The following is a 24,384-nucleotide window of genomic DNA, read 5'->3' on the forward strand; positions in this document are numbered from 1 at the left end:
GAGTCATAAAATTAATTATTAGATCAGTAAATCCTATTGAGTACATCCTGGAGTACAGCCAGGGCAGTCTTGAGTATAAAGAAATTCTGATCATAGAATACCCAATAATTAGGAAACACTCTCTCTTTTCCTCAATTAGTTAATAGTCAATTAATTAATAATATTTTTTAAATTAAAGAGGAAATTTACATCTATAGCCATCAGGAAAAACTGTCTATGTTTTGGTTGCTGTTGTGTATTTATCTGGCTTCGTAGAAAAATCTCTGGTGTTACGATAACCAAATTGTCAGGCCCTATTAAGCCATTTATTCTAATAACACAGCAAATGACACATTAAAAAGTTACATTAATTCAGAGCACTCGCAGATCCAGAAAGGGCTTTTCATCAAGATTTCTCCCAGAGGGTGTGTCACCAAAATATCATAAATTCACTATTTTTCATTCCTACATAAATTATAATAGCAATCTCTCAAAAATTTACTCAAACTCCATGCAAGCTGACAGATATTCTAAAAAACATATTTTTTATTACACAACAAAGGCAGAACACAATGTCTTTTTAAACCCTACACCCCTGCAATGTGGATCAAGGTAAATCCAAATAGCTTTTACTCTTCAAACATGAAAGGAAAGATTAAACAGAAATCTAAGGGTGAATAGCCACCCCAGTCACACAGAAAGGCAAATAAACTGAGTGCCCTACCAAACAAACCATGAGCCCTGTTGTTTCATAGTCAAACAGCCACTCAGAAAATGGCCCAACCGAGTCTCCACAATGACAGTCACCTTGGTCATGTTATCTTCACAAATTGAAGCCAACAGTGGGAAATAAACCAAGACCTAAGTCGTAAAAGGTTCTGAGGAACGCTCAACTTCATAAATCTGAAATAGCAAAGTAGGTTGCATTTTTAGGGCCATGTCAAAATCCCAACACCCCTTTTGGTCACTCCTGCCCCAGTATGTGTTCAAAGGCAGCAAACAAGGGTGAAAGAACCAGGGAAAGTGTTCCAATCAATGGCCTTAGTGCTATCCCAGGGACAAAGAGCAAATAGTCACAGACTTGCCCTCTGAATAGCCTCTCCAAAGCTCTTAGGAAGGGCCTGCAAATTCATCAACCTTTGTTTTTCTTAAATGAAATGAGGAGCGAATATTGATAAAGACTTGTCTACAGATTGGCCAAACCTTAGAAAAAGATTTCTGGTTTCCGTCTGCCTTCCTTTCTGCAGCAGTCAAAATTTCATAGAAAAGATGAAACTGAAGCCAGGAAATGAGTGTATTTGTTTACATTGTAAGAACTATGAAAACCCTTTCTGAACGCACATTTTTACTCTGGATGGAAACGTTTCAGCTTTTCTCTTCACTTGGCCTAGAGTTCCCGTATTAATTTAACTTGAGGATCCAGCAATTCAGTAGTTATCCAACTAACTACTGAATAACTGAATGAAGATGCCTTAGTTAGGGTTTTTATTGATTTTTATGAAACATCGTGACCAAAAAGCAAGTTGGGGAGGAAAGGGTTTATTTAGCTTACACTGCCATATTGCTGTTAATTATTAAAGGAAGTCAAGTCAGGAAGTCAAACAGGTTGAGATCCTGGAGGCAGGAGCTGAGGCAGGAGTCGTGGAGGGTGCTCCATACTGGCTTGCTTCGCATGGTTTGCTCAGCCTACTCTTTTATAGAGTCACCAGCCTGTGAATGGCACCACCACAATGAGCTGGGCCCTTTGCCATTGATCACTGATCTGACATCAATGGGAAGGGAGACCCTGGGTCCTGTAGAGGCTTGATGCCCCTGAATAAGGGATATGTTAGAGCTGTGAGGTGGGAGTGGATGCATGGGTGGAGGAACATGCTTATAGACAAAGGGGAAGAGGAGGAAGGGGATGAAATGGGAAGTTTGTGGAGGGGTAACCAGGAAGGGGGCTATCATTTGAAATGTAAACAAATAAAATGATTAATAAAAAAAAGAGAGAGAGAGAAATGCCTTAGAGCTCGATCTCTTGGAGGCATTTCCTCAGCTGAGGCTTCTTCCTCTCTGATGATTGTAGCTCATATCAAATTCACACACACACAACCTAGGCAGTACAGAAGGAATGTATGATTCTCTTTTAGCCAAGATGGTTACATTTCTTACTCTAACTCTATGTGGTTCTGAGTGGGGGATACTACAGTCCTGAGATTGTAGAAGCCTGGCCAGGGCTTGGGACTCTGTAACGGGCCAGCTATTCATGATTTAGTTATGCTGAGGATGCAATTTCCCAGTGGCTCAAGTGTCACCCATGTTCCTTTAAGTAACCAAACAAATGCCTTGGTTCACCAACTTAGATTTTCATTGAATCCTGTGGGGAGCATGAAGGTCCTTGTACCCACAGATCACCAGGAAAACCAAGAATGTTAAGTGCACAGGATTATCCTCTCTAAGGAAGTATAACCTGCTTTTTCTGTCCAGAAATCTGGGAATTGGAGGTGACTAACAGCTTGTTGACTGCATTAGCTGTTGGGCCAGGCAATATTCACAACCCGGACCACAGTTAGCTAATAACTCCAAAGGACCTACCTGCACACTAGCTGTAGGACCAAGACCACAGCATATCATTCCCTAGGCTCTTAAGTTAATACAGGTAGCTTATCTCTAGACCCCATCATCTTGGAAGAAATCATATATATTTTTGAGTTGAGTTTCAATATAATTATGCCTCCTTGAGCACTGGGGATTTTATTATACTAGGAGACATATTTATCCAACTTGTACTATGCCTAAATATGCTGGCAATAAGCCACTTGACGTCAGACTCAAAAAGTTTGATACAGTTTGACTCAGTCAGCCTGCATCAATTTTTTTACTCTCTCCTCTTTGAGGATCGTTTCTCTGCCAAATGTGAATCCTGTAGGAGCTCCTACAGAATCCTCCTTTCCTTGGTCTGTAGGTACCTTATGTGGGATGAATAGATTTAAATAGATCGGTTTTGTGGTTCTTGTTTGTTTACTTCTTTCCAAGGAAAGTAATACAACATTTAAAAATAGTTTGAGATACCCAGGCCCGAGCTAGGTAGGCTGGCTAAAATTGGGCATGAGAGGAAAGTGAGGGTGGATATAAAGACATTAGGCAGGAAGAGGCTATTGCTCTGATCCAGCCATTAATTAGACAATTGGGTCTCAATCGAGGGTAATAGCAATGGAGGAGGAGAAAAGAAAACTACATTTTTCCATGCCCTGATTTGCCAGTCCCAAACCGATACCAGCCACTGAGCACAAAAAGTCTTCTTGAAAATGTGTGAAAGCTGAAGGGACAAACTGAAGCTGTGTAGGGAATATAGAATCACAGGAAGCAGGGACTAAAGCCACACCAGGACAGAAGACATGCTCACCCCTTAGATCTTCGAATTATATTCTTTCCTCACTGCAGTCTTCCTATGAGTGCATTTCCTCTGTCATTCTGTATGTCTTTGGCATGAACATCTGAATGGTCTAACTCAATCACAGGCAAGTGTGGTTGTGAAGCAAAGTGTATCCCTTGGCTTCTTGGGGCTCTGAAAGAGAAGCCAGGCTCTCCTTCCCACTTTGTTTCAGACCAAGATTCAGCACAGGTAACAATCACAGTGAAACTGAATAATGCAGATATTATCAGTATTTGTTACCTAAATATTTGCAATTCAGAATCAGGAAATTGCCTAAAACATCCTTTTTCTTAGGGATACACATAATTTATAGAACACATAAGATGTGGAACAAAGCTAAAGACAATTAAATGGGTATTTTTATTACATTTTAAAAATTAATTTTCACAATTTTATGTTACATATAATGTACTTTGTTTACATCGTCTCATGATCGTTACCTCTCCAAGTTTCCTGTATTTTGTGTGTGTGTGTGTGTGTGTGTGTGTGTATGCTTGCACGTGTAAGTGCAAACATTCATATGCTTGAATGAATACTATGTCGTTAAGTATAGAGCTAAGAAGAGACTTTGCAGGACCAGTTCTCTCCTTCTGCCATGTGGTCTTTGGCATGGAACCCAGGTCATCAGGCTTGGTAGCAAGTGCCTTTACACAATAAGAAATCCCACTGACCCTCTTATATTCTTCTGGCCCCTCTTCCATGTTTCCTGAGTATTGGAGGGAGTGATGTCATATTTCTGGCTGAGGATTCAATAGCCACTTATTCTTAGCACCCTGGCTAGTTGTGAGCCTGAGCTAACTCTCTCCCACTGTAAACGGAAGCTTCTTTGACCAAGGCTGAGATCAATATGAGCATATACATGTAAAAACAAATATTTAGAAGGATATTTAAGCAGATCTTAATAAAAACAAACCAACATGTTTGTCAACAAAATCATACCGTTTACATAGAGAAAGAAGAATATAAGATGTAACGGAGACCAAATGGTGGCTTGTCAACATAAGCAAAGTGTAAGCTATGACTAAGGAGATGCATTAATTCTCTGGAATGAAGGTGAGAGCAGACATAGGAATGAGAAGGGAGCACGTGGGATGGAAACTGAGTTGGAGTCTCAACAAGTTTAGGCCTTTCCCAGAGTTCATCTTGTGGTGACACATGACTGTAGTGTTGTAGCCATGTATGAGTACCAACCTTCTCTTTTGAAGCTGTCTTAGGCAATGAGGCAAGGATGAAATTGAAACCATGAAGTGAAAAAAAAATCAATTCTTGGCTCTACTCTGACTGGGGTTGGGCACATGACTCAACAGAAGGGCTGGGTTAAAGGGAAGGGGTTCACAGAATCAGGCTGATGGGTTTATAAACCATGTCATAATACATGGACATTGTTGCACAGCATATAGCAAATGGCAAGGGCTCCGTGAACACCAGCTGTTCTTTCTGCAGATAGCCTTACACTGCGTCTAGGGGATCCAGGTATGTGTCAGGACTGGCACCCTCAGACCCATGAATACATGCTTCCTGAGATGCCACGTTTGCTCAGAATTGCAAGTAGAAAAGAATAACCCAACACAACGAACCTGAATGGAACCATGGAATTTGTCTCCTACATTCTCTTTGCTTTCCCAGGAGATATTAAAAGACACTATTTTTTTTAGATTCCACCATCATCTGTTTGAATTCCATGGACACTGGAATTGGATATAGATGAGGTCAAAGTGCATATTTTCTTTGGCATTGCCCATGGTTCGAGACGAAACTTTGTTTCTTCAGTATTTCTAGTTACTACCCTTGTCTACTACGTTCCTAGAAATCAGAATCATGCAATCATTAAAAAGACCCATGGTTTCTCCTCCCCTGTCCTCCTCTGCTCTCATTTTATGGGACTCCTATAGCAAAATGCAAATGTAGTTGTGAAAATCTTATGTCACCAGGAATATTTTATAATCAGGAAATGCAGCCCAGCTGTATCAAAACCAGAATATTGATGGCATAAGTTATTATAGTCATGTACTGTCATGTACTTAGTTTATCAATTCAGCTTGATACATTATAAAAAGTATTTGAAACAAATCCTTAACTTTATAAGAATTAGGTAATGCTTGTCAGTCATATGCTATTTCAATTTTTCATAAAAGAGACTCATTAATCAGCAGAGCAACTGGAGAAGGGAAAAGTAGACAGGCTTTTTAAACCTGGGACCTGCACCATTCAGTGGGGAGATAAAACCAGCTTGAACTGAATTCTAGGTTAGAGTACCGTCAAATACATATACTTTCCTGGGAAAAATGACTTTTATAGTAAGCCACAATAAGGACAGGCTTGAATTAGTTATATTTTCTGCAGAGTATCTTGTAGATCAGTATCTTGTAGACCATCTTTAGTGTCAGGGTTCTTTGTGTCTCCCATGTTCAGTTAGGGCATTGATGTCTCTGCAGGGCCCTTTGAGGAAACCAATAAACTTAATTTCTTCCATTTTGAAGGAGCAATTTGAAATCAACTCTAAGAAATATTGCATTCCCATTTAGACAGAGATGGTTTTTGTTTCTTTTGTAGTAAGGTGGTTTCTAATGGACAATAGGTAGTTTGAATGCATTCAGCCTGTTTGTTCTTAAGCTGCAGCTTTTCTCTCTATTATAATGGCTTCCTGGCTTTTTGTTTCTTTGTTTTGTTTTTCATTAGTTAATTTATTAATTCACTTTACATCCCGATATCTGCCCCACCTTCTCCCTGTCCTCTACTCACACAGGCCTACCCCCATCACCTTCTCCTTCTCCTTCTTCTCTGAGAGGGTATAGGCCCTCCTTGGGTATTCTGTCACCCCGGTACATCAAGTCTCTGCATATCTAAGTGTATCCTCTGCCATTGAGTACAGAAAGGGCAGCCCAGTTAGGGGAATGGGATCCACAGGCAGATGACAGATTTAGGGACATCCCTGCTCCAGTTGTTGGAGAATCCACATGAAGACCAAGCTGAACATTTGTCTATGTGACGGAGGAAGGGGAAGGGGGCAGGCTAGGTCCATTCTCTGTATATTCTTTGTCTTGGAGAGCCCCCAAGAGTCCAGCCAGATTTGTTGACTCTGTTGATCTTCCTGTGCAATTACTGACCCTTCCTGGTCCCTCAACTCTTCCCCCAGCTCTTCCATAATACTCCCCAAGCTCCATGCAATGTTTGGCTGTGGGTCTCTGCACCTGTTTCAGTCATTGTCTGTGTGGAGCCTCTCAGAACAGTTATGCTAGGCTCCTGTGTGCAAGCATGGAGCAGAGTATTATTAATAAGGTCAGGAATGGGTGCTTGCCCATTAGATGGGTCTCAAGTTGGGCCAGTAATTGGTTGGCCATTATCCCAGTCTCTGCTTCATCTTTGTCCCCTGTATTTCTTGAGGACAGGACAAATTTTTGGTCAAAAGTCCTGGCTGGATTCTTGGGGTCTCCACTGAGGGTTCTGCCCAGCCACTTCTTGACTCAATATTCTCACTGTTAGGAGTCTGAGGTTTAAAAATCCTCACCTCTAGGAGTCTCAACTAAAATCACCCCCATAGACTTCCCCTGAGAGCCTTTCCATTCCAGGTCTCTAGGCTATCTGTTTTTAATTGAGATATAATCTTTGTACATCTTTGTGGTGTGTGTGTGTGTGTGTGTGTGTGTGTGTGTGTGTGTGTGTGTGTGTGTGTGTGTGTGAAGACCAGAGGTCAGTCTCAGTTGTTATTCTTTAGAAACTATCTACTCTGTTTTTTGGACAGCATCTATCACTAGTCTGTAATTGTCCAAACATGTTTTACATGAACTCCAAGACTGAGCTCATGTCCACATGCTTGCATAACCAGCATATACACACTAAGCTATCTCTCCATACTCTATGTGTACAACTTTAAGGAGAACATTGTGGAATCTTGACACATAAATACAATCTTCAATCAGCAATCCAGGATGATCAACATTCCATCTCTTCAAGTGTTCCTTTGTGTGCTGACAATCTCATACTGCTATAGTGATTTGATAGACATCATGTGATATTTTAAGTAGTAATTACTACTCTGTTATAGAAAACTAGTCTAAATGCCTTGTCCTTCAACTACATTTTGGCAGTCTTAATTTCTTTCTCCCCTATAGCCCCTACATTTCCCAGTCTCTAATGACTACCATTCCATTCTTTCTCTCTGAGAATTTTCACTAATGAGTGAGGACCTCTACTATGTATCTATTTCTAGGTTACCTTGTATGATATGAGATGATATGATATGATGATATATGACTTCCAGTTCCATTGTATGTCACAGGTGGTAGGGGCAGGTATGTGCATGGAGTTTCTTTTGAAGGCTCTTGAGTTGGGTTCCTGCATAAAAACAAAACAAGACAGCAAAATAAAAATATTAAAATAGGTAGCCAACGTGCATGGTGTGGACCAAGAGGCTGTCTGTATTCTCTCTCCACTTCTTCTCCACTCTAATTACCCTCACCACACCAAACCCCAGTCCTTGCCTAGGTACGACATCCCATGCTCAGCCTCCCTCTAGTAGGTCTTCCTGGCCCTTTTACACCTGCACCATATCCAATCTCCTGGCCTAGCCAAAAATCACACATATGTGCATGGATCCAGCTTGATTAGTCCATGGAACCACTTTCCCACCTCCACCCCCAACCCTGGCCAAAAATAACTCCAGGCCTTTCCTGGGCTACACAGGATTTATGCAGGCCTAGACTAAAATTATCTTCATTCATCATGCTCCTGATGTGACCTGTTGGGAGTGTACTCCTTGCACAGGCCCAGAATTAAATTCTAGGGCCATATGGTGGCAGTGATCAATCACTATGTGCCCTGGATGAAGAGTTGTGTTTGTCCAGCCAGTTCTGACATTACTTTTTCCTAGAACCTCAGACAAATCACTGAGGCCATCTCAATTTCTGCACCTGTTTTCCTGAAATAAGAAGGTGGCCAAAGCATTTTCTAACTTGGACTCTCCACTTTCTCACCAATGATGTGCATTAATCATATCTTTATACACAGACTTGCCAGGTCCTCCCTAGCAAAGAGCCAGAGAGTAGACTTTGAAGTCTAAGCCTTATAGCATCCCTGTGAAAACAGAAGCCACACCCTCCTAAGGATATGATCAAACCAGCACACAGATGAGAGTATGGTGTAGGATATAGTCTGTGTTTGTGTATCTCTCCATTTAGTTGACAGTATTCATATATCTTGAGATTTATTCATAAAACGCATAAGTGCATGATTCCTTTTACAAAATGAAAGGATTTAGCAATATTGAGTTACATTCCCAGATGCTGATAATTGGTTATGTATGTGAGGTCTTTCAAGCATCAACTCAACCAAGTCTCCAGGGTTCTCACTAATCTCTTGCCTTAGGCAGGTTTCTTCCCTTCTTTCTCTTGCTTGCCTTGAAGTGAGGAGTTTGTGAGCCCTGTACAGAGCCGAGACAGGTTTATGTGTTTGGAACTGTGTAGATGGGAAATAGAAGAGGAGATATCTTTATACAGAGCATGTGAGGGGCTTGAATGTGCTCAGTCACAGAGAACATGTTTAGCATATGGAAGAAACCCGATTCAACCAAGGGCCAAAAATAAAGTTATAATGATGCCAAAAATAAGAAAAGAAATAGACAGCATCACAGATATGTTTTCTGCTCAATGAGTAGGTAGCTACTTGGGTTTTTTAGTCTTTGTGTCTCTCAATAGGCAAAATAAAAGTGAAATGCACTTCAGGGTTAGTTTTTATTTATGTTACTCAACAGAGCCTTGTAAACATTTTCTCCTTTTTCCCAGTATAATAACCAATTTAGATACAACACATACTGAAAGAGCAAAAACCTTGTTAATGAGAAATGAGTTATTATTTTCTTAGTAAAGAAAATAAGTAAGTGTAAAACAAGATCAGGCAGCTAAATTGGATCATGCCCATGGGCTAAATATCTAAGGGCAGTGTTCTCCTCTCTTTTAGCTGTAATTTCTCTCCTCTGTGTGCGAGCCATATTCCCTACAGGCACAGGTAGTACTTTACTCTTGGTTAATTTCACTAGTTTACTACTTAAATTTTTTTCATTTTTTCAACTTTTCTTTGTCTCAGTGAAAAGCAGTATATTAATGGGGAAAACAAAAAACACTGAAACCAAATTTCATTCAAAAGGTGTCAACATGAAACTTAATTCTAATAAAATTTTTAATAATTAAAAGAAAGCTGAAACATTAATGCTTTCTATTAAAGGTTGAGAGTGCAAGGAGGAGGAGACAAAGCACTGTCTTCCCATCTGATCTCATAGTTCTGCACATTTCCCTGCTTAAGCTAAAAAGTAACCTGTAATTGGGCTTTATTATCTTATATTTGTATTAACCATTTAAGAACTTCATATGTATGTATAAATATATTTTATCATACCTCACTCTTCCCCCTGATTTCTAGACCTATCTCCCATTCCCAACCTCCTCTCTCTCTCTCTCTCTCTCTCTCTCTCTCTCTCTCTCTCTCTCTCTCTCTTTTTCTCTGATAACTCAGTGACCCCAATTTGTGCTGCCCATACTCATAAATATTGGTCATCCACTGGAACCTGGTTGATTTACTGGGAATCACAATCCTGAAAAAATGACTCTCCCTCCCGTAGAAGTCATCATCTGTCACTATCACCTCTGCCAGGTTTGGGACAGACCTGGTAATTTGCCTTGTAAATTCTATGCTCAAATGTAGACTGGTTTGATCTTGTGTGGGTCTTTCTCGGGCAGCCATGGTTGCTGTGAGTACAAGAGTGCCAAAAGCCATGTGTAAAAGACCACCTTGTTGTCTCCCTAACCTCTGGCTCTGACAATCTTTCTTTGCTGTCCTTTGTATTGATCTCCAAGTCTTGGGAAAGAGGATATGATACTGTTGTCTCTTTTGTGACTGAGTATTTCACAGACACTCTCTACTTTGGTAAGTTGTTTCTGTTTTAACCAATACACAGAACTCAAAAAAACTTCTCTGATGAGATCTCAGAATTGCCTCAACTATGGGCTCTTGGCCAGATTTAGAGCACTAGGCATGTGTTTTCTTCTGTAGTGCTAGCCCTAAAACTTTTCAGAAAACTTTGTGGTCCCCATAACATCTGTGACAGTTTTTGCATACATATGCATATCTTGCCACAACAGTCATTATTGCCTTTAGAGTTCATAGCTGGATAAGACTGTGGGTTACTTTTCTCTCAACAAAGCCTGCATAGCACTTTCCAGTACTGTGAAACTTAGCAGTTGGAGAAGAAGCTGCTGATCAACCTCAGTTTGATTTCTCCATCCCATGTGACAAAAGTCTAAGGTGTCCTCAGCAATAGAAAGTTACCATTAAGTTGTAGTTGACAGGCAAGAGATATGGCCACAGCCTGTAGGATTTGGGGAGTCTCCAAGATAGCCTTGACCAAGTCAAGGGATGGCATTTTATACCTGGCGTTGAGACTTTATTTGGTAACCTATGACTTCTTAGAGAAGAGTTATCTACTATGTGAAGTAACACCAGTACACACACACACACACACACACACACACACACACACACACATGCTTGCATGCACATACAAATATACATTCACACAAACAATATAGATGAGATAGCTTAGTTGGTACATACATACATAATACATACACAATACATACATAATACATACATGATACATACATAATACATACATACATACATATGTGTATGTGGGTGTCTTATAAAATAGTAGTTTTGTGGCCATTTCAAATATCCTTGGTATTAGTTATCCATACCTTAACACCCTCCATTGAACTACCTTCTCACCCATCTCCCCACTAAACCTCACTTCCTATTATTCTCCTTTTTCCCCATGCCTACCACTTATAAGGTTCTAAGTTCAATACCCATCCTGGTTAAAGGGCTGGGTCTGTAACTTAGTGATAGAGTAAATTTTTTTAAAAAAGTTGTTTGAAGAAACTTAATAAACCATAATGTGGAGTCCTTTCCTATTCAATAAAGTTTTCTGCTGAAGGTGAAGAACAGACTTTGAAGTCAGTATACCATTTTTCCAAATTATGGTTTTTATTCTGAGGTTGAGAATTTCTGCAAACTTCATGCTAGATCTTAGTGTGTCCACAGTTGTTCCTCAGACCATGTCTTAGTCTGTATCCATTTTTAAGTTTTTTTGTTTTGTCTTGTTTTTCCAAGAAGATGTAATTTCCTCATAAAAAGAAATAATAGCACTTTAAAACATTTAAGACATTTATCCATAGATAAAGAATTTATTCCTATTGAATTTCTTTCCTTTGGTAGCTGAACCCGATTTGAGCCTTATGATAATGATTGGATCAAGACACCCAGTCTTAGATACAGAGCAGTAACAGACTCACCAGGAGACACCAGGTAATATTTCATGGGAAGGTACACAGATAATAAGGTGAGAAACAGAATGATGATTGGAAGTATTTTAGGACACATGACCTTTGCCACTCTGCCTGTCCACGTGGGACTTTTATCCTCACGTATCAGTGGTGTGTTCCTCTCATCCCACAAACAAGCAATGCTCGGGCAGATTAACATACACTAGGATGAAATTCAGAGAATACGTTTTTAAGATTTGGGAGCTCTGAAAACTGATAAACAGCTTTAGTAATGTGGCTGGATACAAAATCTACTAAAAAAAAAAATCAATGACCTCCTTTACACAAACGATACATGGGCTGAGGAAAAAAGCACCTTTTACAATAACCACAAATAATATAAAATACCTTGGTATTACTTGAACCAAGCAAGTGAAAGACCTTTCTTAACAAGAACTTCAAGACTCTGAAGAAAGAAATTGAAGAAGATATAAGAAGATGGAACGATCTCCCATCCTTTTGGAATGGTAAAATTAACATACTGAAAATGGCCATCTTATTAAAACCAATTACAGATTCAATGCAATTTTCATCAAAATTACAACACAATTATTTACAGACCTTGATAGACCAATTTTGAACTTCGTATGGAAAATTAAAAATCCAGGATAACTAAAACAATTTGTACAACAGAAGAATTTCCAGAGTATCATTATTCCTGTTTTCAAGTGTACTAGAGAGCAATAGTAATAAAAATGACATGGTATTGGGATAAAAAGAGACATGTTGGTTAATAGACTAGAACCAAAGACCTAGTTATAAATCACACACATATGAACAGTTGACTTTTGACAAAGAAGCTAAAACCATACAAAAAGCATCGTCAACAAATGGTGCTGGTCTCCCCGGATGTTTGTATGAAGAATGACACACATAGACCCATTTCTATGCCCCTGCACAAGACTCAAATACAAGAAGACCTCACCATAAAACTGGACACACTAAATCTAATAGAAGAGAAAATGGGGGAATGCCTTGTACTCGTTAGCACAGGGGACAAATCCCTGAACACCAAGAGCTTTTGCAATAAGTTCAACAATTAGTAAAGGGAACCTCATGAAACTAAAAAGCCTTGGCAAAGGTTAGGGCACTGTCACTAGAACAAAATAGTAGCCTACAGAGTGGGAAAAGATCTTCACTAACCCTACATTCAACAGAGGACGAATACCCAAAATATATAAAGATCTTGAGAAATTAGAGATCAATAAACCAAATAATCCAACTTTAAAAATGGGCTACAGAGCTAAACAGAGTCTTCTCAACAGAGGAATCTTGAGTAACCAAGAAGCGCTTGTTCAAAGTCCTTAGTCATCAGGGAAATCCACATCAAAATGACTCTAAGATTCCATCTCACACCCATCAGAATGGCTAAGATCAAAACCTCAAGTGACAGCACATGCTGGTAAGGATGTGGAACAAGGGACCGCTCTCCCATTGCTGGTGGGAGTAAAAATGTATACAGCCACTTTGAAAACCTATTTGGAGATTTTTCAGGAAATTTGAAATAATTTTACCTCAACACCCAGCTCTACCACTCCTGGGCACATAACCAAAGATGCCACACAAGTCCACAGGAACTCTTGCTCAACTACGTTCTTAACAGCCTTACTCATAATAGCCAGAACCTGGAAGCAGTGTAAATGTCCTTAAACTGAGGGATGGATAAAGAAAATAAGGTACACTTACACAGTGCAATGCTATTTAGCTACTAAAAACAAAGACATCATGAGCTTTCCAGGCAAATAGATGGAACTTGAGAATAACATTCTGAGCTAACCCAGAGCCAGAAAGACACATATGGTATGTACTTACTTATAAGAAGACATTAGTCGCAAAGTGCAGGATAACCGTGCTACAATCCACAGACCCAAAGAAACTGGATAATAAGGAGAACCCAAGGGAAGATGTATGAATTTCACTCAGAAGGAGAAACTTAATAATCATTGAAAGTGGATGGAGTAAAAATCATTGGGTAGGTGTCGGGGTAAGGTGAGTAGTGGTGGAGGAAGGAGGATGGGAAAGGGCTGGGAGTGAGAACAGAAATTGGTGAGGGGCATCTCTGGCACAAGCTGGAAACTTAGAATGGAGGAGGATACAGGGAGTCTATGGGGTGACTCTTGCTCAGATTCTGATCAGCAGGGTATATAGAGACGGAAGTGGCTACCTCCTGTGACCAGGTAGGACTTGCAGTGAAGGAGAGGGGAAATCAACCCAAAATTTGTCCTACCTACAAGATGTGCAGGGATAAATATGGGAAAGAGACTAAAGGAATACCCAACCAATGACTGGCTTAAGTTGGGACCCATTCCATGGGAAAGCACCAACCCCTGACACTATTGATGATACTCTACTATGCTTGCAAAGAGGAAACTAGCATAACTGTCTTCTGAAACACTTCATACAGCAGCTGATGGAAACAGATGCAGAGACCCACAGTCAAACATCATACAGAGCTTAAGGAGTCTTTTGGAAGAGTATGGGGAAAGATTGAGGGAGCTGGAGAGGTCAAGGGCACCACCACGTCAACGAACCTATGACTACCCTTTTCCATAGAGACCCACAGAGACTGAACCACCAACCAAAGAGCATGCAGGGGCTGGACCTAAGCGCCCCACACACACATTTGTAGCAGATATTCCACTTGTTCTTCATGTGCATCCCCTCACAGTTGGAGTGGAGACTGTCTCTGACTTTATTGCCTGTCATTGCACCCCCTTCCCCTTCCTGGTTGGAACTCAGTAGGAGAGGAGGTGCTTAGCTCTGCCTGGACTAGCTGTCTCAGGCTTCCCTTCCCTGGGGGAGGGATTTGTAAAGGAAGGAGCAGAGGAGGGAAAAGGTATCTCTGATTGGGTTGTAATGTGAATAAAAGAATAAATAAATTATTGAAAAAAAAGATTTGGGAGCAGTATCCTTTCTGGAAGCTTAGATAATTCAAAGTATATTTATTGTCAAGATAGAAGTAAAAACGAATTCAGAGTCCATTTGTTAATAGTAAACGATATAAATATAATACTTATCAAGGTCGATTCATAAGGTGATTGCGGTTTCCGGGACACTAGTGCTCTAGAGTTTTACTTTCTGCGAAAGGCCTATGATTAGTCAGTGTTAGGGCTGAAGAGACTGCCTAGTGGTTAAGAGGACTGCTCTTTCAGGGGTCCTGAGTTCAATCCCCAGCAACTACATGGTGGATCACAGCCATTTATAATTGACTGTGACAACCTCTTCTGGTGTATCTGAAGACAGCAACAGTATATGTACTCACAGGCATTAAAATAAATAAATAATCTTTTTAAAAAGAATAGTTTTAAAGTAGTTTTAGAATATATTAGAGACACTCACAGCAACTGAGAGGATGAGGTGGGGAAAGACTAGGTTTGAGGCCGGTTTGGGCTACGCGATAAGACCTTATTTCAAAAACCCCCAAACAATAATGATGATATAATTAATAATAACAATAATTAATAAAATATAAAACACAATAAGATTTTATTATATAGAAATGGACACTTGTAAAAAATCTTTGAAATTTAATTGCTTAAAATCTTGATCCGCACAGGTGAGGACATGCTATATTCTAGTTGTCATCGGATGCACTAAGAGTCAGTAAGCCAAGCTCATTTAGTTTCACACATCTGTTATTACGTCCTGTGTCATGTGTTATATAATCTCCTTTATATCCTTTATTATGCACATGTATATATGCATGGGCACACGTGGGTGGGTGCCCACAGCTGCCAGATGAGGACATCTGATCCCCTTGAGCTGGATCAACAAAAGTGGAGTTGCTCAACAAATGTGCTTGGAAACACCCTCAGGTCCTCTGTGAGAGCAGCCGGTGCTTCAACCATGGGAGCCTCTCTCCAATCCCGCTGTATTCACTTCCCGTTCTCCCTTTTAACCTGTACTGATTGAGCGCCTCCCAGGAGTCAGAACGTGAATAGAGCTGAATCTCTCCAGCTACATTATTTGTACAGTCCGTGGAGACGTAGAAAGTAAATATGTCTACAGTGCAGTGTAAACCCTGGGTTTAAGAAAGCACTATTTGGTGGTAAAGAAGAACAGAGAAAACATTAAAAATATCTTAGGGATGACATCTTGTTATCCACAAAAAGAAAAAAAATGTAAAATGGAATCTGATATCATAAATTAGAAAAAAAAAGAGAGGAAAACAAAAATTTTCCAGTTATATAAAAAGAGTAAGGTGCATATCAAGATTCTTTTCATGAAATATTCCAAATCATCTTCCTCCTGATCATAGGTCCAGGCAAAATTATAAATAGTAATTGTTTTACAGTTCATCTAATGGTCTTAGTTAGGAGTTTCCTTCATGTTAGACATGGTGCAAAGCCTAGAAAATAGAGCCCTGAACAAAACTTAGACCTTGGCCCAAATGCAGCCTTCCCACACATGCTGCTCAATCTGTGCCCAAGTCTTAGGAGCCCATTGCTACAGATGGGGAACACATGCCCTGGGATTATGCAACCATACCCTACGTATGGGTTCCCCACTTACGAGTCTTCTAATTAACGGAGCGTGCATAAGGAAAGGGGGTACACACAAGCTCAGGAGAGGTGGGAACTGTGTGAGTATCCTCTAAAGCAGTTCCTGATGCTGAGACACCTTATAGTTTCCCACAGTACCGACCCCAACCATAAACTAATCAACTTGCTATCTCATAGCTGTAATTCGGTTACTGTTATGAATCGCAATGTAAGTATCTAGACATACAGGATATCAGATAGGTTATCCCTGTGACTGGAGCATTTGTCACCATCAAATCGGTAGCGACCCACAGGTTGAGAACCACTGATTTAATCCTATGTATAACCCTAATCCTGACACACACACATACACACACACACACACACACACACACACAAACACACACACACACACAAGTGTGTGACAGTGTGTATTTATGTATGTATATGTGTCTGTACTTACAATTAAAAATAGAAAATATGAATTTGAGAAAGAGTAAGAAGGTATAGTCCACGGAGGAAGGAAAGGAACAACAGAAATGATATAATTAGATTTTGATTTCAAAAACAAAAATTAAAAATGTAAATAAGAAATACCCAATTTAGTAAAGATGGAGAAAAAAATCTCTATAAAGCAATGTAATTTCCTTAAGCTGTGCAATACTGGGAAAAAATTCACATGGTGGAAAATATTCCTTCACTGTCCTAAAAGAGCCTTTACTTTATAGTTAAGACCCCAAACCTAAGCAGGGATCAAAGAAGCAGGCCTGGTGGCTAGTTAGGTCCTAGAATTCCAGCTACTCAGAGGATCAAGAAGTTCAAGGCCTGCTTGTCTCCAACAGAGGGAAAAAGAAGGCTGGGGGAAAACACTGTGGTGGAGAGCCTGCTTAGCATGCATGCAATCCTTTGCAACATACACACACACACACACACACACACACACACACACACACACATACACGCACGCACACGCACGCACACATACACGTGCACAAAAAAATTAAATAAAAATGGTTCCTGTGACAGTGAAGAGAGTGAAAACAGTATACTATAACCCCAGTATTGTTACACATATTTCAGTTCAAGCTGATTGTATGAAAAAAATTCTATTTTGCTGGGCGTCGTGGCCCATGCATTTAATCCCAGCATTCAAGAGGCAGAGGCAGGCAGAGCTCTGTGAGTTCAGGGCCATCCTGGTCTACAAAGTGAGTCCTGGAGAGCCAGGGTTATTACAGAGAGAAACCCTGTCTCAAAGTAAGAGAGAGAGAGAGAGAGAGAGAGAGAGAGAGAGAGAGAGAGAGAGAGAGAGAGAGAAGCAAACAAACAAACAAGCAAACAAACAAGAAACTTCAGTCCATTCATTTGGTCTGGCTCAGCAGCAGTGCTTATAGAAATGAAGGCCCACCATGATGCACAGCAGTTATTTGACAGGGTAAAAACTAACCCTTTAATCTGAGGGAGTCTCAGTCTTTACTGAGTGCTGTTTTCCTATGACCCATTTCTGAAGTTGCAAGTGATGAAGTTTCATCCAAGGCCATTGATATAGGGTTTAAGGTGGACAACAGAGTATAATGGCCTCAATTCCTGAGAAGGGACAGTGTTCCCTGGTGGGTAGGATGCCAGTTCATGTTCAATAATGAATGGTGCCTAAAGTACACAATGGTTTCCTCCAGAAAGTAAAGAATCGAAACACACCCAGTGATGACAAGACCTATTCTTAATAATTTAGAAACCTAGTGTATATGTTGTAGTTTGCTACCTAAGTAATATGTTCTACCATACCATAAGGACAGTTGCTTAACTATGCTCATATCTGCTTTCTTTGTAAGAATTAGAAACTGGAAGCAACCCACATGTCCCTCAACCAAAAAATGGATACAGAAAACGTGGTTCCTTTACCACAATGGAATACCACTCAGCTATTAAAAACAAAGACAGCATAAAATTTGCATGCAAATGGATGGAATTAGAAAATATTCTGAGTGAGGTAACTCATACCCAGAAAGACTTGAGTATATATTCATTTGTAAGTGGCTATTAGCCATAAAGCACAGGGTAACCATGTTACAATCCACAGACTCAAAGAAGTTAAGTAACAAGGAGGGATTAGTGAGGATGCTTAAATTTCACTCTGAAGGAAAATAAAATAAGCATCTGAAGTAGATGGAGAGAGAAGAACTGGTTAGAAGAGGAGGTGGGGAGGGAAATTGGGTTGGGGATCGGGTGTGGGGAGAGAAGAGGTGGAAGATGAGAGGGCTGGGACAAATAAGGGAAATTGTTGGGAGGAGTCTCTGAAACAAACTGGAAAGCTGGGATGGGGAGGAACTGACCCTAGATGAGACTCCTAGCATCTGAAGTGGCCACCTCCTGTAGCCAGGCAGGACATCTAGTGGAGAAAGGGGGACACCAACCCACCCACAAAACCTTTGAGCCAAAAATTGCCCTGCCTACAAAATGTGCAGGGACAAAGATAGAGCAGAGATTGAAGAAAAGGCCACCCAATGATTGGCCCAACTTGATACCCACCCCATGGGAGCCAACCCCTGACACTATTAATGATACTCAGCTATGCTTGAAGACAGAAATACCTAGCGTAACTGATATCTGAGAGCCTTCATTCAAAAGCTGACAGAAACAGATATTGAGATCCACAGCTAAACATTAGGTGGAGCTCTGGGAGTCTTGTAAAAGAGTCTGGGAGGCACTGAGGGAGCCAGAGGGGTGAAGGACACTACAAGAAGACCTGTCTCTGACTTGGACATTCTTGCCTGCTTTGTATATCTTTCTCCTAGCTGGGCGAGCTACCTTGTCTGGCCTTGGTGGAAGAGGATGAGCTTAGTTTTGCTAGGATTAGCTGTATCAGGGTGGGTTGGTACCGGGGGGGATTGAAAGGGGGGGGGATGAGGAAGGGTGGTGGAAGGATGGGACTAGGAAGAGAGAAGGGAAGGGGCTGCCATCAGAATGTAAAGTGAATAAATAAATAAAATAATTACTGAAAAAAACAAAAACCTAGGGAGCCAAAGAAGTGTTTCAAGGTGAAGGTGTGAACTCACACCCACAAGGATATAGTCTGAAGTGGAAAGGAAAGTGTGTGGTTCAGCAGGAGAGTAGAGAATGGAAGGGAAACATCAAAATTAACATGAAAGTAAGCCAGTTGACTATCCAAGACCAGAATGCTTCCCTAAGACAGTACATTCAGATCAGTTTGCAAAGGAAGACCGGAAATCCTTTCCCACCTAGGTTTTTTCCTAATGAAAGGAGAAAAGAGACTATACACACACACACACTCACACACACACACACACACACACACACACACACACACACACACACTCATATGTGAGAGGTAGGTATTATATGTGTCCCATAAAGGTTCAGTTCTGTAAGACCTGGGCTTGGAGGGCTCTTCCCCAGCTCACTAGCTGCTCTACTCCTGTGTGAGTGCTTTCTGTTTGTTCCTAAGCAGTGTCTATTTCTAATTCTAACCAACTGTCCCCAGGGTAATCCTTTCCCTGAGGATAGAAGAGCATAGGACTGGGTGTCCTCTGACTCAGATCTGTGGTTCTTTTTTTTTTCTGAGTCTTCATTGTCTTTTTTTCCTCTCCTACTGTTTGGCTGTTGGCTGCCTTCAGTTACTAAAGACACTGCTTTCTCTCTTCTCCATCTCTCCTTCCTTTGCCTGTCTCCCCCCCCACCCCCTCAAACCCTAATAAAATTGTCCTCGAGCTTCCTTCTGAGTTTTTTTCCAAATCTTGCAATTAGATATGCCCTATTCTGAACTATTCAATATTATATAACACAGTGGTTTTTCTGGCTGTTCCTTGCCCTAGGAGACTCCATGTTACAAACAGCTTTTGACTCCCTTTGAAGTGAAAACTGACTGCAGGCCCCAGGTGGACACACACACCATTTCTTCTGTCAGGTATCTCCTACCCAGTGTAGATAGAAAAATGGTGCATTCCTCAGAAAAAGCAAGCCACCTGATAAATGTCTTAGTGTGAGCTGAGCCTGTACAAGTATAGGACTGTATTAAAATCATGCCATGGAAGCAAGCCCAAGAATTCATTAGACACACAAGACTGACGCCATGAAGTGATGGAAATCTAATAATGCGATGGTAAGACCTCACACCAGTGACTAGATGCACAGTGATAATCTGATACCTGTCATGTGCATCAAGGACCAATCAGTTCCTTGACTGTCCCTAGAATATCTTTGTCTTAGTTACCCAACATTAACATGGCCTACTCAACTGGCTGAGGGTCTAATTGTTTGTCCATCTTGGCTATTTCCTGTTCCAGATCGTTTGACCTTTTACTGCAAAGCTAGCACCATCATTCTCAAACCCCTATCTAACAGCACCCTCCAAAACATAGCCCCTTTTGATATCTCAGCAATACAGACTCAGTCGGCACCTGAAACCTTTTGAACTCTGCTACAGCCTATTTTACTTGTATTTATTCTGTAAAAAACTTATACACACGAGTATATTTTATGTTTGCTGTGTAGTATGAGGACCAACACTAATAATTAAGTTTGAAATAAAGGAATCGAAGAACCTTGGCCAGGCTACCAAGGTAGGTGGGGTTTTATGACAAATTACTGACATTAAAACCAATAAACATTGATAATTTATTGTTGTTAAATGAATCCTGATCTGGAAAGACATGAAGATGTTTGTCTATGTTCCTGGTGTAGCATACTCATGATTAAGACCAGGAAACCAAAGAAAACCCCAGTTTCCCCAGGACCAATTAGGACTTAAGAGCCACAAGGGAAAAGTTGTTTTTTTAAAAAATTATATATGTCAATTTTTAAAAGGGGGCATGGAGAAATAGCTCAGCAGTTAAGAGCACTGACTGCTCTTCCAGAGGTCCTGAGTTCAATTCCCAGCAACCACATGGTACCTTCCCATGAGATCTGATGATCTCGTCTGGTACTGTCTGATGACAGCTACAGTGTCTTCACTGTGCATAAAATAAACAAATAAACAAATACATATACATAAAATAAATCTTTAAAAAGTATGTGTATATACATGTACATATACATATGTATACACACATATATGTATGCATACGGAAACACAGAAGGAAATTAATCACTTTAGAAGCATTTGCATTTGCATTGACTGTATCTTCTTCCTCTACCTTTCTTCCCCCAGGGACCCACTAAGCTTCTAGTGTGGCTAATGGATAGGTTCAGAATTTATCTGGCATTTCTCTGGAAGGCTCTACAAACATTTCCAGCTATAGTGGTGATGACAGCCCTGGAAAAGGAAGCAAAGGTCCCCTCTTAAATTCTGCTAAGTGCTCATCATTTTTATTAAGAGAGACATGGTTCAGCTCTAAGAGTCCTACACAAAGTAGCCTAAACACAGTGGCCAGCATCTCTAAAACCTTTAGCCTGATTAGGCTGATTCTCAAGGGAACTCTAAAGAAGGAACTGAAATTATCTTTTTCTCTCTCTCTCTCTTTCTGTGGACTCAAGCCCTAGATGCTTTATTCTGTCCTTCACTATATGTGTTTTGTTGATGTTACAAAATGAGGGTAATAAGTTCACTAGAGCTGTAATAAAGTCCTGATCAGCTAAATCAAAAGCAGAGGTTGCCTCTGTCTCATGCATCCTGCAATTGCCTATAGTTTGTTAGCTAGTGGTGGGTTCCTAGCTAGTAGTGGGTTCCTTCTCGCTGTGTTTGGATGCTATTGCTAAGATCTTACCCTTTCTGCACCCAACTTCTGTGTTCTGCATTCCTTTGGTCATGACACCTCTGTCCTATTTCTTGTTTATTTGTTTGGCTGGGAAACAGTTCTTCGTTTTCCAAAGTAGAAAAATTACCAGGGGTTCAACAAGAGTGTGTATATCATTTGCTTGCATAAAATACTAAGTACACTGAGTCACCATCTGAACTTCTTTTACTCATGTAATCCAACTATTGAATGACATCATGAATTCTCTGAGCCCTTGTATTGGCATCTGTTAGATACTATACCCAGTCTTCTCTTTGAAACCTCAGTTATCTATCATGTTTCTGCTTACTACAAGTAGGATGATACTGAAACATTTTTTCTAAACAAGTAGGGTTCAATGTCATAAGCATGATCTTTGTCTCAAAAGGTCAAAAAGTCTCTAGTCTTTCGCACCTGGAGGAATCTACTTCTTTATAAGCCGCTGTGTTTTGTTGTGGGTTATTTCCCAAGGCTTCATGTAGTGGATTCTTGGTCCTCAGTGTTGGGTTATTACAAGATGATACAATCTAGTCTGGCCTGGAATCCTAGCTAATAGAACGCTCAAGTGGGAGGATAGTAAGTTTGAAACCAGCCAGATTGTTGGGGCAACATTCCCTCACATTATATAAAGATGTGTTCCTATATTTTCAATTGTTAATTCTGCACCAATACAGAGCTAAAGCTGGCAGAATTTTGGTATGTCATTTCTGACCTATCACCCACTTTCAATATGTAAATGGTTCTCCTTCCACACGTGCCCAAGAGATGATTCTCTGAGATTATCATTAAAAAGCAAGCTGTCTTGGAGGTCAAGCAGCCCTCAATGCCTAATGGCACACCTAGGAGATGGATCAGGCCTTGTCTTGCTGCTGATTGGTTCAGACTGGAATTGTAATATCTGTATAATAAAGAGCTGACAGCCGGAACTGGGGCAGGAAGTATGGGGGTGGGGCTTCCAGGCACCAGAGATGCAGAAGAAAGATGTAGTAGATTCTAAAAGACACAGAAGGAGGCAGAGGGGAGGTGGATAGAGCTGGAAGCAGGCAGTGAGAATCACATGGAGAGTCTGGGTGGCGGGTAAATTAGGATATGGTTAGATAGCTAACTGAGAGACTGCCCTAGCAAAAAGTCAAAGCTTTACACTATATCGATGCCTCTGTGTCTTAATTAATCATCAAGAAGGATCAGTGAAAGTCCCTCAATACTGGACTCTACAGGGTTAATGTGTTTAAGCCAGTGTTGGTAGTGGAGAGAGACAGATGAATCTTGGGGCTCACTAACCAGCCAGCCTACCCCAAATAACTAAGCCGAAGGCAGAAAGAGACCAAAACAATTTGGAGGAGGAAGATTTTTCTTTTACTTACAGATTGAGGGTAGGGTCACTTGTGACAAAGAAGTCATAGCTTTAGGAACTAGGAACATAAGTCGGATGTCACACCCACAATTGGAAAGCAGAGGTGAGGGAATGCTGATAGATCACTTGGTTTCTCCTCTGTTTTCATTCAGGGACCCAAGTTGAAGCTTTCAAGGTGTCAAGGTGGGCTTTCCCTTAGCTAACCTTTCTGGAAACATCCTCACAGACAAACCCAGAGATGAATTTCCACAGCGATTTTAAATCCAGTCAGGTTGATGATGAAGATTGACATCACACTCACTAAGGTTGCAAGGAAAATGTGACTTTCCAAACAATGACTGGAGCATGTCCTGTCAGGTCATGAGCCAAAGAAAAATTTCCAAACTCATTCTCCTTCTGTTCACCCTCTCCCACGGATCTATACCCAGAAATCCATATACAAGCCATGAGTAAAGTATGGTTAAGTGTTACAGTCCACAGAGAACTGCCTCCTATGGTACAGAGGGAAATAAAAAGAAAGGAGGACTAAAAAAATTAACCACAATGGAATAGAATGAGCAAGGTCTGATAATGCCAGATTGTACTCCTTTATTTCTGTATTATCATTTACGATAAACAATCAACTGGAGGGTATAGAAATCAGTACACAAGAAATTCATCACCATAAAACTTTCTAAGCAAGCAGGTATTTCTTGGGATAGAACCATCAAAGAATGTCTGTCTTACAGAAAGACACAGTTGTCTTTTAAAAATCCAGTAACTAACGTATTTCCCATGAAAGGCCATTCCTCAACAAATTCTGCTATAATGAGATTATACTGTGCAGTATTTTATCAACTTCAAGAGCACCTAACAATCGTGGTAACAAACACTCTAACAAGATTGCACCAACTGCTGGAGTGCCTGTTTGAGACATTCAAGATGACAGGCTATGGAAACTGAAGCTCTGGCTTATCCTGGATAAAATGAAAATTGCCTTCCGGCTAGTCTTGCATGCATTTGTATTCAGGTAATAAGTGACAAGATGAATTTTCCTTTCCAATTAAGT

General features: G+C 40.5%; 1 protein-coding gene across 5 annotated transcripts in view; it reads right to left on the minus strand.

Moving 5' to 3' along the window:
- LOC148000836 (uncharacterized) overlaps positions 1 to 24,384 on the minus strand; it is an 81,141-nt gene that overhangs the window by 51,344 nt on the left and 5,413 nt on the right. For all 5 annotated transcript variants that reach the window (XR_015638246.1, XR_015638247.1, XR_015638248.1 and 2 more), the window contains exon 2: positions 7,613 to 7,732. Coding sequence is in view for 2 of the 5 variants with exons in the window: in XM_087586784.1 (XP_087442910.1) it covers positions 7,613 to 7,699 (87 nt within the window). In the remaining 3 variants the exon portion in view is untranslated. The remainder of the gene's footprint in view (positions 1 to 7,612; positions 7,733 to 24,384) is intronic.

Source organism: Rattus norvegicus, chromosome 15 (genome assembly GCF_021556685.1).
Source record: "Rattus norvegicus strain SHRSP/BbbUtx chromosome 15, alternate assembly SHRSP_T2T, whole genome shotgun sequence".
NCBI lineage: Eukaryota > Metazoa > Chordata > Mammalia > Rodentia > Muridae > Rattus > Rattus norvegicus.